Source organism: Camarhynchus parvulus, chromosome 2 (genome assembly GCF_901933205.1).
Source record: "Camarhynchus parvulus chromosome 2, STF_HiC, whole genome shotgun sequence".
Classification (NCBI taxonomy): Eukaryota; Metazoa; Chordata; class Aves; order Passeriformes; family Thraupidae; genus Camarhynchus; species Camarhynchus parvulus.
The window spans coordinates 31,173,079-31,189,879 of record NC_044572.1 but is presented as its reverse complement, the minus strand read 5'-3'; the positions used below and the strand labels follow the sequence as shown (position 1 = coordinate 31,189,879).

At 37.9% G+C, this 16,801-nt stretch overlaps 1 protein-coding gene across 2 annotated transcripts in view; it reads right to left on the bottom strand.

The window, feature by feature from the left end:
• Positions 1–6,444: 6,444 nt before the first annotated feature.
• The window catches only part of ITGB8 (integrin subunit beta 8), a 48,070-nt gene continuing 37,713 nt past the window's right edge, over positions 6,445–16,801 (bottom strand). The window contains exons 12-14 of one of the 2 annotated variants that reach the window (XM_030969438.1): positions 15,167–15,270; positions 13,925–14,088; positions 6,445–6,624 (exon numbers count right to left, since the gene is read on the bottom strand). In XM_030969438.1, coding sequence (XP_030825298.1) covers positions 6,460–6,624; positions 13,925–14,088; positions 15,167–15,270 — 433 coding nt within the window. In that variant the 3' untranslated portion in view covers positions 6,445–6,459. Of the gene's footprint in view, positions 6,625–7,421; positions 13,832–13,924; positions 14,089–15,166; positions 15,271–16,801 lie in introns of those variants that run through there. The other variant, XM_030969444.1, reaches the window with a different exon arrangement.

Sequence of the window (16,801 nt, the reverse complement as noted above, 5' to 3'; positions counted from 1 at the left end):
CCCTTGTTTAGATTGATGCAATGGGCTAGTCTGCAGTGGGTTAATACAGGGTGTAGGATTTGGTATTTGCTCTTGCTGAGTGTCACAAGGCTCCTGTCAGTCCCTTCTTTCAGCCTGTCAAGATGTCTACCCTTATCTAAATCCACACCCCATGTGGAAAAGCAGTAGAGATTCATACTGTGGAAAATATCTTAACAGATTTCAGTCATGATGACTCTCACTTTCAGATTTATCCCAGTAGTCTTTTCTTACTTTTAATTTTCCACTTCTTGTGATTCAACAAATGTAGGAGTGCATTTGGGACTGTGCTGTGCCAAAAATTGGAGGAATCTCTGCCAAAATTTTGAAGTTCAAAACTTTCGTCTTTGAACAAAACCTAGGAGTGAAATAGTGATTTACCATCCCCCCCAAGACACAATTTTTAAGATGACAGTCATCACAGTAGAGGACATGATAATCCTTGTTTTAACTTTTTTCATATACCTTCTTGTTTCTCTCTCATTTTCCCTGTTGTCTAAGAAAAAATACCTTCCATTACCATAGTTGTATCTAATGAAAAATTCAGCTTACAGTTGATAGTTTTATTGAATTTAAAAATCAGTTTATAATTCAGGGAGATTTGCTTACCAAATGATCTGTTTTTCAGATGCTATCATTTATAGCAGGACTGTTTAGGGCCCATATATAACATTTTCATCTTCTATGTGTCTTGCACAGGACACTAAGAATCACACCATATGCCTGGGAGCATTTTCCAAACTCTTCTTGAACTCAGGCAGCCTTGGTGTTGTGACCACTTCCCTTGGGAGCCTGTTCCAGTGCCCAACCACCCTCTGGGTGAAGAATCTTTTCCTGATATCCAACCTAAACCTCCCTGACACAACTTCAGGACATTTCCTTGAGTCCTGTTACTGATCACCACAGAGAAGAGATCAGTGCCTGCCCCTGTTCCCCTCATGAAGCTGTAGCTGCAAAGAGGTTTCCACTTAATGTCCTCCAGGCTGAAAAGACCAAATGACCTCAACTGCTCTTCATATGGCTTCTCCTCCAGAACCTTCATCATCCTTGTGGCTCTCCTTTGGACACTCTAACAGCTTCATGCCCTTATTAAATTGTGGTGCCCAAAGCTGCACGCAGGACTCAAGGTGAGGTGTCCCCAGCTCAGAGCAGGGCAGGACAATCCCCTCCCTTGCCGAGCTGCTGATGCTGTGCCTGATGCATCCCAGGACATGTGTGGCCCTCCTGGTGGCCAGGGCACTATGGGAGGTTAATGAAAAAGGAGCAGTTGGCAACAGATACTTTAGGAACAGATGTTATAGCTGTCCAAAAAGGCAAAAAGAAGGAAGAACACTAGAAGCACCCTTTCTGCAGGGAGAGAGGGAGAGTCATGTAAGTATTGCCTCTGTGGAAAAGCCAACATACCTGTGTATGGATGTCAGAGTCACACAGCTGGCCCAGAGGGAACTGGGCTAATGGAGACATTCATTGAGGACACATTGCAGTTGCTGAATATTTTGTCTTAAGAAAAGCTGTTTACTTCTGCTGAGACTTAGGCTGGCAGGTGAGATAACCAGGAATGTCATATTGACAAGTGAAAGGAAGTATGACTCCAGTAATAGGTTTCTCTTAACTGGATTGTATGTGCTCTCTCTTAATGCAAATGCCCTTCTGAATTAGGATGTCCAGCAGGAAGGGAAGAGGAGCAAAATGCTCTAATACAGTTCAGACACATAGGCAAACATACAATTTGCCTACAAAGTGCAAAGCTGGTTAACCTCAGAGGTAGTGGGTTGCAGTGGGTAGAATTTAGGTAACCATCAATCATGTACAGAAGAGAGAAGGTAGGAAATTCTGGAGGAAAAGATTTTCATGCTGGAAAAAAAAATCTGGAGACCAGGACTTTAGTGAGAACTTTCTGTGAAGCCTTTACTACAGCCTGTGCAGAACTGGAGACAGAAGTAGAAAGGCAGAGCTGTAATACTGGAGCGGATATCTGGCAGAGATTTCTGCTTCACCAGGAATGATGTTATGCACTGGAAAAACAGAATTATGAATGAGAGACAAAAAGAGAGAGGGGGGGAGAGAGACAGAGATCCTTCTTGAGGCAAAAGGGAACTGAACTTCTAGCACTAGTATGCAAGAGAGATGTGAGGAATCATCTTTCTTTCATTCAAAGGTTTCAGAGCTAAACAGGAAAGTATGCTATAATTCAGTATAAGACCTCTGTTAAGGACAAAGACATGAAAATTCTGCATCAAATGAAGTCATAAAAATGTTAGGAAGCATTATACAATGAAAAGGAAAAAACATCAGTATTTGCCTAGTAAACAGGTGGGTTGTCTACATTCTGAATTTTGAAAACAGCTCTACTCCTTCATCCTTAATGAAGGAGATGAGAATGCCAGTGATAGGAGAGGATCTGAAAAGTGCTGCAAAGATGATCAAGGATAAGTACCGGCTTCGGTATAAATGACTCTGTATGTTTGGATTTCACAGTCTGGGAAAGGTGACCTGGCGACACATGACAAGTTTTCCAGAGAAGTGTGGCTGGGGTTCAATGTCCCCTCTATTTGCTTGGGGGCATCGCTCCTGCATTCCAAATGCTGCATTCAAAACCGAAGAAAGCTCTTCTTCATACAGCAGTTCCAGACTTGGTGGCTGACTTTTTTTCTTTTAATTTTTTTTTTAAGTAAGCTCAATGGCACATACCTGAAAGGGAGGCTTACTGATTTACCAAAGGAATTATATGTAGGAAATGCTGAAAAATTACTTGAGGCTAGGGGGCCTCATGGAAGTAATATACAGTTGGAGTGTGCTTATGCTTCCCATGGCAGCTTGGCTCTGCTGCTGGAGACAGATACACCATGCTAGATGGACTCCAGGTTTGAAAAAAACCTGGCTATTCTCATGGAGTACTGATAGAAAGTAAGAACTCTTGTTGGAACACAGTTCTGGTGCTGTGGGAGCACTTGCCACTTCCATATCGCTAAGGTAAGGAGGGCACAGCATCATTCTTCTTCCTTGTGAATACTGTAAATTAATCTTATTTTGATGACCTCTAGGGAGGCACCAGGGGGAAATGAAGTATCTAAAAATATCATTCCAAGGGGGATCGCAAAAATACTCAAATAAAAGAGAGTTCTTCAAAAAAGTCCCCCACATCATAACCTTTAGAATTAGCAAAATTTCAGGTATGTTATACTGCTGACTTCAGGGCAGCTGTGTATAAATTGACTACACATTTTATATCCAATAAAACTTCAATAGCCCAGGTGCTGTAATCATATAAAACTTACAATACTCCCCTCTTTGCCAAAGCTTGCTGAAGAATAGCAACTCCCTTATTTCATTAGTTCAAAGGACAATTGCAGACTTTGCTGGCAAGCACTTGCATTGACCTAAGGAAGAAGAAGGAACTAAGCACTGACCAAGTAAGGGAGTAAAATCTGGCAAGGTAAAAACACTTGAATTCCACAGGAATAAGGGCACCGAATGTATCAAATGGCTTAAATAATAGCATTTAGACTGGGTAATACACTTTACTTTGAGATATTTCAAGTGATGCTGACAGACATTTGTTAATTTTCCTTCCCCACATTAAAAAAAAAAAAGAAAAAAAGGGGAAAAAAAGTAACTGAGTACAATAACACACTTGACAAAAAGTCAGCTAATTAGACAAGCAAAGTTCTTGGTTAGTACAGGAAACAACAGTAAATTATGAATTGCATTATTTTCAGATAGTTTAAGTCCAAACTACCTTTTTTTTTTTTTTTCTGGTGGATAAAAGGGGAAAAATGGAAGACATAAGAATACTCCACAATATTTGCTAGCAGAAATTCTTGGTGATCCGAGAGAGAACATCAGCTGAGACAATAAATAAAGCGATTCATGTTTTGGATCACCAAACAAGTTCTGTAAAAGGTTGTGTTTTTTTAAAAGAAGGAATATAACATATTACATTAACATTCCTAAACTGCTATATATCTGATATCAAAGGCGATCTTATGGATTTGATATTTAAAGCTGCTCAGCATGTTCACTTCTAACAATCTTCAACTGAACCACAAGGGCCCAGCAATTTCACAGAAATGAACCTTGGACAAAACTGTTGAAACCAGAGTTTGTTTGGTTTTGGGTCTGGAAATTAATCTACTTGGTTTTCATTTTAGACAGCATGAAACACTTTCAGTCTGTTGCACAATAATAAATCTTCCTTCTGAGAATGACACTTTTTGGATTTGCAAAATGATCTGACACATTATCTTTTCTTTCTTTGGGCCAAATGATTCTTTCTTTTTTAAAAAAATCAAAGGCATGAGGAAAAAACTTCTGCTTTCAAAGGTATGAGATAAAAACTGGCAAAGGAATCATTAATTTATTATTTTTGACATCATGATTAAGACCTATTTGTGAACCAAAAATCCCTGGGTAAGGTGCTGTGTCTGTCTTCTATGTTTTAGGTTTAATGTGCTAGGCAGAAGCCAAAAAGGATAAAAGCAAAAAGAATAAATAAAGACACCAGGGAACACTTCAAGTCACAGTTTCCACATGATAGCAGCTAGCCATTAACAGAAACAGGAATTTTAAAAGGAAGATCCTGCTATGCATATGAAATTAGGGGAGGAATCCCATTTTAAGGATATACAAAAAAGGTGGGTGAGACTATGCCTGCATATAGACGGACAGGCTGCTTAGCAATCAGAGATGGACTTGTTGATGCTGAGGAAAAGTTAATTTGGATGGAATATGCAGACAGACACACACATAAACATACATAAACACACACACACAAAAAGTTATACAGAAAGAAACACTTACAAATGAAAAAATTTGTTATCAGAATGGCGATATTAGAGGAGAAATACGTCTCTGGGCTTTGTATGGTGCAAACACCTTGCAGAAGCTGCGATTTCAAGCTTACAGCAGGAGAACTCCTATGGGTATCAGTGGGCTGGCTAGTACACCAAGAAATAGCCCCAGCTTCTTAACTCTGGAAAGGAGCAGAGGAATGGTACTGCACCTGACCAAGTTGAGAGATGCTCTCTCCTTAGCTTTGCACCACAGGCTTTAAGTTGTTCTTTTCTGCCCAAAAGTAAAAAAGCTTTCCTCATCAGCTGTTTCCTGATGAAGCTCTCTGATCCTGTGTCTGCAATTTTCAAAGACACAGGTAGAGCTCCATTAGCTATAGAGAGATACACAAGAAGAGGAGAAAAGAAGCTGAGAAAGACAGGAAGTATTTATTTTATCTGTTGTGTTTTTTTTCCCCACAGGAACCTGGGGTGCAGCTGCAAAATGATTCAAGGAAAGAGGCCAACCATAAACACTCCCGAAGACAAGGACAATCTAAAGAACGCCATGATTAAGTTGTGTAAGTCTTTGAAATTCCTGCTTTGTCTAGAGCAGAGTAAAGCAAAAGTGTGTCCGAAAATATTATGAAAAACCCATCCAGTGCCATGTCCCTAGTCTCCTCAGCAGACCACACATCTTACAGCCTCAGTGATGCTTTCCCTGTGATAAGGCTATGGTCAAAGCCCAAAAAATCATAAGGGGCTTGTGAGAAAGGCTTCTCCTGTGAGCAGCTTTGAGAGCAGAGGAACACCACTCAGAGACAGGTCCTGGGCTCTTCAGATTGCTCAGACATAAACAAGAGGTTTAGGATGAGGCTTAGAGCCCCAAAAGGGGGACTTGGCAAGCTGCAGAACTGAAAGAAATACATTACAAGTACTGATTTCAATAAGCATATGTGACATAACTTGGCATTATTACACTTTTGTGGCTAATAATGTAGTTTTATCTGCTTGCATACACATCATCTTTATTAAACAGTAACTGTCCTTCAAGAATCATGAAGTTCAAGGCCAAGAAAATAATCAGAGACCATGTTATGCTCTGTGCTGAGGAGACAGAATGGTTTACAAAAAATAAGGAAAATTCTGCTTTCTGCCACCCACCGCAGTCCCTGGAATGAGGAGCCAGATGATAATGCTGGGGCCTCTTGAGTACTAATAAATCAGACTGGCAGCCTACTTTATATGAATTCTGTACAGTCCAACCCAACTTGGGCCATTCCAAGACTCCCAAGCAGAAGATGAGCAGCCAGAAAAACTGACAGCACCTGTGCTCTAATCACAGCTTCAGACCACCTGAGTTTCTGTAAAACTAGATTTTTATTTACTTTATATGATACATTAAACTGCTTCGTTTTAAAGCCAGGGTAGCAGGAATGCATTTCCAAGGTTCTCGTCTTTGTTGCAGAACCTGAAAGCAAAAGAAACCACCCATTTGTTAGATTAACTCCTTACTAGTCAAAATCAGTCTGTTAAACAAAGTTTTTATTCTTAATTCTAATCATCATCTTTTGGTTATCATCAGGCATATTCAGATACTCACTCAAACCCACTCTCCTAATGCCATTTTCTCTGAATATTCTATCAAATTCTGCAGCTACCACGAAAGGAATCACGCAGGCAGAGAAGTTCTGTAACAGAATACACGTACATGACTGGTGTCAAAAAAGTGGCTGAAATCAGGATCTCTTTCCTCCTCCAGCTTTAGAGGCTGTAATTTAGGTTTCTTTTCTCTTTGGAGAGTCTGGGCAGCAAGCCTTTTCCTTGGCAATGGCATCTGCAAGAAAATAGCACTTGCGTTAGGTTAGAGACACATTTAGGTCCTGTTGTACTCTTGCTGACAACTGTGTATATGTGGGTAAAAATTGGCTACATACAATGCCAGTGTCACAAACCCTGTCATGACCTGGATATTTAAAGGTATATAGGCAAGAATTAGTTACTGGATTACAGAAGATAGGAAAGAAGAGAGGAAGAAAGATTTTATACAGAGCACTTACCATCATTTCATAACATACAGGATATGCCAACAATGCTTGGTGCCAGGATCACTGGCTATGGGAGACTTAAGTGTTAACAAAACCTCAGCTTCAAGCTACTCCCAAATGGCAAAATGGAGGCCTACAGCTCTGGCTCAAGTTATACACTTGAATTCTACATCTGAAATTCAGATCTAGGTTTATATTTACTCTGAGTAATGATAGCATGAATGTTTTCCCAATAAAGAGCTTTCAAGGAAAATATGTATTTCTGTTTATAGGACTCGCTGCTCCTGCTTGCTCTGGGTGTCAGTGAAGGTTGATTACAGCATCTGTGAAAGGAAATTTCTCAGACATAGTCTCACCATGCATATATTAAGATGATGTTCCTTGCTTTGATAAAAGAAGCAAAAAAGATTTACACACTTTCCCTGTGTTAATTACTTTTTTTTTTCTTACAGTTTTGACTTGTTCTTAGTGTTTCTCTTTTATTGGACACTAAGCTACATGATGATTGAGAACACATCAGTTGTCACTTGATTCCCTCTCACTTCTAAAGCAAAAACTGGATCATGTTAGCAGCATGGATGGGCAGTTTTACCAGTGATATCTGGCAGGTGTCTTAGTGCCACAGATGTCTGAGGCATCGTGGCAAATTTTAAATGTCCTTATCCAAGGCATATCTAAATCCTTTTCAAGAGCAATTTTGTGCTGCTGTGCAAAGCAAATGCTGTGACTGATTCTGCACAAGGAGAGAATGAGAACCTTCCCCACCAGTGACATGCTTTCACCAGTACACGTGAAGTGACCCAAGTGTGCAGTGAGTGGCATAGATGAGGCATCTGCAGAGATTTACCCATTCCCAGAAATCTAGCTCTTCTACCACCCAGCAGAGCAAGGGAAAAGAGAGGCTATCGCAACCACTCATCAATCTAGAGATTGTATTTACACAGGAAGTATCTTCTTGTCTTCTATAAAATACCAGCACCTCCTGGTGCTTTCAGGTTTAGATGGGTTGGGCAAGCTAAAACCCTTGGTGGTGGGCAGCTGCACCTCCAAACTGATAAATAGTTTTTTGCTCCTTCCCATCTTCTCAAAATTCATCCTGAATGTGCATCTACTCATTTGCCTACATCTGATAAACAAAGTATTCTTTGTATTTTATCTCCTTGGACATGGTATTGTTCAATTTTAAGATAACCACAATCATATCTTCCCTTTGCAGATATCGGTACACCTCAGTAAATGTGCTTTATATTTTTAAAAGCAAATGAACATCTCTTTCTTGTCACACATATATTTAATATCAAAAATATGAAAAATCCATATGGATTAAATATTGATTTTATTTTTTAGAGAGCAAGTACAATGATGTTGCATTAAAATAATGCTATGTCATAGTTGTTACAGCTCTGATAGAAAAATAAACATCTCAATATGCTACAGTGTAACTCATTAATAAATATCACAATAAAAGTTAGTAGTCAACTGAAATTAATAAAACAGCTATAAAAGTATACCATTTTAAATAATAAAATATTCAATATATTTCCAGATGAACAAAAGTAGTGATTTAAAAGTATCATTCAAAATGTAAAATGAGCAGTAAGAAGTTATCAAATTTAAAACCTCTTCCCTTACTAACATTCTCTATGCATAAAATCTAGACACACATTATTTATTTTTTACAAAAGGTAGTATATGTTAAATAGAAAGTTTAAAACTATAGTATTATTAAAAGCTGTCACACAATTGCTAAGTAAGACACTTTAAAGTAGCATTATTTTTGAAGCAGTAGTAGGTAAGTGTGAAGATGTCAGCACAGTGAATTCATCCAACACTAATGCATCTGCAAAAGACTCATTTTTCAACATCTCCCTTCAAAATATAACTGAAACAGCCCAAATACAATATAGGTATCAGGATGAAATGTTAAACTTTGGACAGGAGTAATTATTTTAACAAATGCCACATACTTTAATTTTTTTTTTAATATGTACCTCTTTTTAAGCATGTTCAGAAAAGGAAACAAAGAGAACATGAAATTCAGACCAGCAGAAAGCTTAAGAATCTAGAAATTTAAGGTTTTTTCTTCCCCCTCCCAGCCCCTCCCAGACAGGCCAACCATTCTGAGCTGCCTTGCTCTCAGTGAAACCCCACTGATCGGGCATGCTATAAAGATGCATTCCCGTTGGTTAACTTTAACCTTTTCTCCCCCCTCCATGAATTTCAATTCTCTGTAAGAGCCAACAGATACCTGTGCATCAGAGCAGTCTCAAGATCAGAACTAAAAATTAGTGTTTTTCTTAAGTATTGCTTCATTTCTGCTTTCCCCTCTGTTGCAAAATGGTAGCCAGGACATTGTCACCAGGCGTCACTAGCAGTCGGGACAGAGTAGGAGTCACCCAGCACTGACTCAGCACAAATGCCTCTGTGAGAAGTGCCCTTTACAGCCACTGCTCACATTCCTTAAGGCTGGCTGGTGGAGATCCAGGGGCTGGTGGGAGGTCAGCGGGCAGGTGCCCAAACGCTCCCCAGGAGCTTTAATGGAGGTCTGCAGCACCCACGTGTACAGGCTGTCCCTTGCTGGGTTGTGTGCAGGCATTTTTGATGAGTAAAGATGCAAAAAGCCTGCAGCATTAGGGCTCAGACTGCACACAACGGAGTCCCAGTCTGGGGCCAAGTGCCTGCAATGCAAACCTAGGGCACCACCACTGCCAAGCCAACCCACTCTGAAGAGGCTTCTTGCCCTGACAAAAGGCAAAGTGAGATCTCAGAGCACCATTTCTGCAGGGATGCTGTGGGGAGCCCCAGCATGTCCCTCTTGAAGTCTCCACACAGGCAGTCATGCCCTTGCATGTCTCTGCCCTGGGCATCACCAGACTCTATGCCTAGTTTAGGACAGAGGGTTGCTTGAAGCTGTTTCACACATTCACTCCCATGGTTTGCAAAACATGCACACTAAGCAGGAAATAAATATTATATATGATCAGACTGGGAAAATAATATTTTTCCATTGCAGTCAGAAGAATGCTTTACATAGCAGGTTTTCATGACATCATAGAGAGGAAAAAATAAATCCAGTTGTAAATAATAGCTAAAATGTAAACTATGCCCATACGAACATCCTTCCTTTTTAAGGTTCATTTTTAACCTTGCAAATGTAAGGGAATTTCAGCTGGGCACAATGAAAATTCCTTGCATACCATGCGCACGTTTTCTGGATGAAACAGCTATTTTCCCACACACTTCTGCAGCAATCTTATTAGGGTAGTCATGATTCTTGGAAAGAACTATTTCATAGCATTTTTTCATTTTATAGTAGTCAAAAAAATCTGAAGTAAAATACATACTTTTTAATTACATAAACATGCAATTTCTGAAGTGTCACACAAATAACAGGTCAAAGGTTAAAAAATGCGACTAGAATTTGAAAAGTATACATATGGATTTTAACAGTAACAAATATGCTGTGAAAAGTCATGCACATGCTTCATTTGTGGGACCAAATCTAAAAACAATTCCCCAAACTAATGAGATGGTATATTTTTGGATATAAGCACACAGTAGAATTATTTGACTTCTTTCTAAATTTTTTTGAAGAAGCCCAGTATAAAAAATGTTATTTGAGAACTTTGGAACACTCTATTCTGAGGTTAGTTATTTTTTTCCCCTATTTTTATGAACATTTTGATGCACAATAGATTGAAAACTAATATGAACTAATTTGTCTTTAATATCTCCCTTATTAAGCACTATAGGAAGCACAGTCCTCCTGCAATCACTGAAGAAATTCCTTGTGAATTAAAGGCTGCTTTCTCATTTAAGGTCATGTGCTGAGGGAACACAGCTCCCTAAATAGTGAGGCTTTTGTTGAGCTATTCATCTCCTGCAGCAGCTCTTCTGAAAAACATGGTCAAAGGCAGAGGGAAACAAGTACCAAGCAAAGCCAGAGTTTCTCATGGATAGATTCCATCCCTAGAAACAAAGCCTCCTCCCAAGAATCCTGCTCTGTATAAGCTCCCCACGGGCCTTCTAAAAGCCTTGACCTGTCACATTAGCAGCAGCTTATTCTCTTTCACCAGTCTCTTCCACAATACAGCAAAACCATGAGGGAGATGCAAGAAAGCTTTTTTCTTTTTTTTCTCTCCTTTTTTTTTTTTTTTTTTTTGTTAATTTATATACATTTTTTTAATCTCAGGACAGCAAGCAGCTTACAGTGCAATTTGTCCTGTGAGCCTACTCTTTTTGATCAGAGCATTTTAAACATTCAGGCAGGTGTCTGATAAGGAAATACTGGCCATGCCCCTTCACAGGCAGCAGTCCAATGCCAAGTGCTACAGATAAAAAGCAGTAGCAGCATGATGTGATGTGTCTGGAAGATGGGTATTACAGCTCAAGTCTTTCTTCCACCAAGAACCCACTTCCATTATCCCTTACCCACAAAACTGAACTCCCTCTAACAGTAAAAAGTAGTTTCTAATGAAAAAAATATATTTATCAATTCAATAAATGCTTTAGAATATGCTTTAAAGGCCATTATGGGGTGAAAATAGATTCTGAGGAATCTTTTTTTTTAAGGGTTTATCACACTGTTTAAAGAACATAATTAACCTCTTTTTTATATACTTAGATATACTCCACTAAGTATTTTTAAAATTTAAGTTAAATAGCAACCAGAGATTGTTTCACACTCACAAATTGCCATGAATTGTGACAACGGTAACAGCAGGTCAACCTTTATCAATCTTTTATCTTTATCCCACCAAAATCAGTTGTTTGAAATCTTTTAATTTACACAGGAGCAGAATGGTCCTATATACTTTAAAAGAAAATGAGAGTTTAAGGTGTAGTTGTTAAACTACAGAATTAATCTATAACTAATGTTCTACAATTAAGCTAACACTAAAGTCAGGGTCAGTGTAAAGAAACACTCTTTTTGTTAAAAGGGATAATTTTACCTGTGTGGTAGAAAGCTCAGGACCTACTTCGGAGACTGCTTTAAAAACATTTAATAGTCCAATTTACACATTTTTTTAAAAAACAATCCCTAAGCTTTTATGACTAATGAAAGGCCCATTGTCTGTGTATTATTTTTCTCAATCCCACTTGATCTATTACCCAAGAAACTTAACACTCATAAAACACTCATCATTTTTCTACACCCTGCCTTCCTTTCAATCCTCACAGTGCTCAGGTTTCAGTGGGAATTTACAGAAGAAATACAGAATAGGAAATATAAGTAATTTCTAAAGACTGCACATAAGGAAGTCCTGCTTTGTTTCTGTAACTCTTATCTATGACAAATAGTGACAGTATTTAGTATTAGTAATAAATGTTGGTGAAATTATACACCATCTTCTGAGATGATTTTTCTTTCTGCCAGCAAGGTTTTAGTGCATTAGAGGTTGATCAGATTTTCATAGGGTTTCAGCAGCATAGAGTTAGTAAATCAGACTGATACTTCCAACAAGCATATAACAATAACATATGTTCTACCACTCTAGCTGGTTTCAGGGATAAAAAAAAAGATGCTTCTGCTTGACTTTGTACCTCCCATTCTGCTCTCAGATAAGCTTATATTGGTCCTGCCATGTTTGGAAGAGTTTTGCACATTCCTGAAGGCAGAATCTGATCCATACTTATAAAGTCAATTAATGTGTTTTGAGAAAAAGACTCTTATTTTCCTCACTTTCTTTTAGTTTGCAGGTTCTTTTCTCCATCACACGCTGGACACACTTCTCAATGCAGTCACAAAAAACTGAAGTGGTTACAAAAATCTTAGAAAACCTAATCTCATCAACTAATTTACATAGAGAAAAAGAGCACATGTAAAATCAGACTTATGCCTGACATCATATAAAAAGATCCAAGTCCTTATTTGGCAAAACACTGATATGTAGCTAGCAAACCAAACACAGCTCTGGTGTAATTTATCTATTTGCAATGGATTTGATGCTGTTGACTCTAAAGGTGTAGTCTACACTGATATGTAGCTAGCAAACCAAACACAGCTCTGGTGTAATTTATCTATTTGCAATGGCTTTGATGCTGTTGACTCTAAAGGTGTAGTCTGCTGGCAGTGATCATCATGTAGGCTATGCTGTTGGGTAAAGGAAGTCTCATTTTCTGTAGCCACTCAGTTTCCAAACACCTTAAGTTTTGTATAAAATTGGGGCATTATATTTAAACAAGTAAAAAAGCTTAAAATTACTCTTTATCAGATATAAATTATCTTTAAATGACATCAACCATACAAAAAACCCCTATAAATATATAGTTTACCTGTGTGTGCATGCATATGTGTATGTATACACACACACCCGTACCAGGAACTAAACAGTCATTTAACCCCATCATTTTTATGAAGAAAAGATAAGAGGAATAAGCAGACAAATTAGTGGAATCTGTCAACTGAGAGAACTATAAAAGTACCATTTACTCTATTAAAGAGCATTTTAATAGTTTCATCTATTGCTATAATATACAGCAATGTTAATACTCCAGTCACAGCTTTTGTCCATTCCCACAGAGCACATCAGTACTAGCTACATGTAGAGTGAGATCAGTGCTTTGTCAGACCGGTTTGTATCTACATTCTAGACCATAACTAAATAAATTAGAATATGCTAAAGTGCTACATCAACACTAATGTTTCTGAACAGTAGTAACGCACATTTCTCTTTCAAAAAAATTTAAAAAAATACAGCAGCTATAGTTCCAAACATAATCACATAATGTGAATATGTTTACATGTCACTTTGTTACAGTATTCAACAAAATGCACAACACAAAACCATATGGCAACAGTCAAGACTCCCATAGAGTACAAAAGGTAATTTCTTAAAAGTCGAGCATGATGGAAATAGACATTTGCAGTCTTCAGAATTCACACTTGAAAGTTTCATTTAATCGCAACTTGCTGATGTCGATATTTATTTCCTCTGGTTTGTCACGTCTGTATGTTACTGTTCTTGTACAAACTGTAGGCAAAAACATCTTATCCTTGAAGGAGAAGATATAATTTTTATCAGCAATTAGCTAACTTTTATATGCAAGAAAAAGATTACTGAAGATGATGGCTCTGAAATCAATTACCTTCTTTGTTGTAGATACTCTGTAATCAGATGAAGATTTGACCTTATTGCTACTCCCCTGCAGAATTATCTGCCTGATGATAAGGACAACAAGCAACCCGATCAGAAAGGTAACTATAAAGATTATGGAAAAGACTCTAAAGTAGTTTCGTCCAGAGAAACAATCTGCAATGAAAGGAAAACACAAGGGTAAAGCCTAATGTATGGAACAGGCACATCCCTCTAACACAGGCATATCCACCACTGCTTAGTAATGCTGCACAAATGTAATACAAGCCTGATAGAAATTAAGGGAAAATAAATTAAGGGAAATTAAGAGGAAAAGTTGTCATATGCAAGCTTTTAAAGTTGGGCATATCAAGACAGGCAATTCAGATCAAGATCCATGGTAGAAACAGAATTTAAGCTTCATTGTATTGCCCACCATAAATTCTCTGCAGACCAGTTAGTTTATAGCTGAAGTAGAGAACATGAAATATTAGAGATGTTTGGGGCTGAGAGAATTTAATCTTCACAAGACAAGAGTGAAGATCAAGGGTAAAATTTGAAAGAATATGTGTTTTATTAAATCTTGTCCTCAGTGGTGGACTAATACAGTAAGCTTTCCTTAATACTAAAGTTATGAAAAAAGTATTCACAATTAGTTTTCACATTGATGAACTGTAATATAAAAATATTTATACATATATATATGTTAAGGTATAACAAAAGGTAACCATTTACCTGCATTTTAATTGCTGCATGGAGTGATTAAACTTTGAGAGATTTTATTTAAAAATATTTTGTTCTTCCACAGACCTCATAACTGCAGTTTTTTATACTTGAAAGGAACTTTTAAACATTACTGAACTTGAGGTAAGCATTCTACTTCTTTCTTTCCTGTTTCTGGTAATGTCAAATACTATAAGCATGGTCAATGTAATAAAACATACAGATGCCATAACAAATTTTTATAAATATTTCTTTAAGCATTGCTCAGGCAGGATTCATCATTATTAGACATGACTTCTCGAGGAGCTGGGAAAACTGAACTTAGCAATGCTTGACAATCTTATTTCCTGTTATTATCTATCTTTTATTTTCCCTAAAGCTACGAATTATTTTTCTCTTTTTCCTGCTTTCTTTCTTTGTTATTGCAATAATGTGATATACTTCTGAAAGAAATTCTAACATTGGCAAATTCAATTACTAATTGCAATAGATTTTAATCTCTTATTAAAATTACCTAGAAAATGCCCCTTACCTGAAGTATTATCAATATAATGCAGTAGGTAACTGCATGAGGTTGTGCACTGGTCAAGTATGACTTGCGATGCATTATTAGAATGATAGCACTGAACACAGTTCCTGTAAAATAATAATTGAAATTTTAATAATTTCATATTTAATAATTTTTTCAAATTTAATAATAATTCCTGTAAATTATAATTGAAAACCTATGTCTTTCTCTGCATTCCCGTTTAAGAGATTGTATCAACAGGCTGACGTATTGCTTGCACATAATGCTTTCCTGTTGTTAGTAAAAACATTGCGACATTTATTTATTTTTTTCTGAAATGTGATGCCTCTCTCAGCATTTTATCCCCCTGATGCTTCTCAGAACCAGCTAGTCAGAAGTTGCAAACTAAAACATGTCTTTGGCTTTGAGTCACCTTCACCCAATCCTTGTTCTGCCTTTTGTGATGCAAGGGTGTACCTAAGGTCCAGCTTTCTTCAGCTTTCAACCTCCACTTTCTAGTCTTTCCTTACCTATAAATCTCATTCAGATGCACGCTGGAATTGAAAGGTAGAGGTAAGTAGAGGAAACACAGCTTTGACATTAATGTTTGGGTGCTATGTTAAGACAAAGCCAAGTAAGTCTGCACTGCTGGGCAGTTTAGAGAGAGAGCACAACAAGTGGGAGGCAATGCTCTCAGTCTTACTGTCTTCACTGTATAGCCCTGAAGGAGACAGATGTCACAAGAGATCCCCAAAAAAGCTCTAACTGAATTTTTAATGAAGATATGCCATCTTCTGAATTTATTAAAGGCACATATTTCACAGTGACTTTGATCAAGTGTAAGCCAGAAAGGCTAATTGCATTTTAGCTAGTGAAATCTTAGCAACAACCTTTCCAGATGTGGCCAAGCTCGGTTCTCCACCATCTTCACCAGACGAGATAAACAATGATTCTGTTTTGAGCACAATGACCTTTCCAATGAAAGGCTGATCTTTCACCCTCTGTGCCACACTGAGATGCACAACATCACATGTGTAATGAGAGGGTGCAGAAGAGCTGTGCCCAAGGAAAGGGCTTCATTTGCTCTCTGCGCCAGGACCACAGAGTGCACCACTGAGAGCCTGGTCTAGCTTGTCCCCTCCAGGGCTTGCTCAGTTTTGACCTCTACACTGTCCCTTCCTTTACATGAGTAAGGAAAAATGACATGCTTTAAGACCAGCATGGGAAAGACTAAGTGTTTTGAAACTGAGCAATGAAGAATGTTGTTCTCGGGGTAAGACCAGCTCTGCTCTGCTGATCAATGGCAGTGACAATCCACAAGTACTGCTCTAGCGCCACACCACTTTCTTTCATCTGAGAAGCACAAGGAGTGTGCAAAAACAAATGTGGAGAATATTACTGGACTTGGTGGCATTCAAAAGTAGGATCATTTTCCATTTTTCAAAATACAAACTTATGGTTTTATTTCCTACCCAGGAGATCTCATATGAAGAATGGGTAAAATAGATCCTGACATGCAATTTTTTTAACTGCCAGTGTGAATCCAACTACACAGAGAAGTATCAAGTATAAATCGATCTAATTTCCGAACTCTAAATAACTAAGAAATAGAAGCAGAAATATATTTTCATGTTTCAATATTAGGGAATGAAAAAGTCA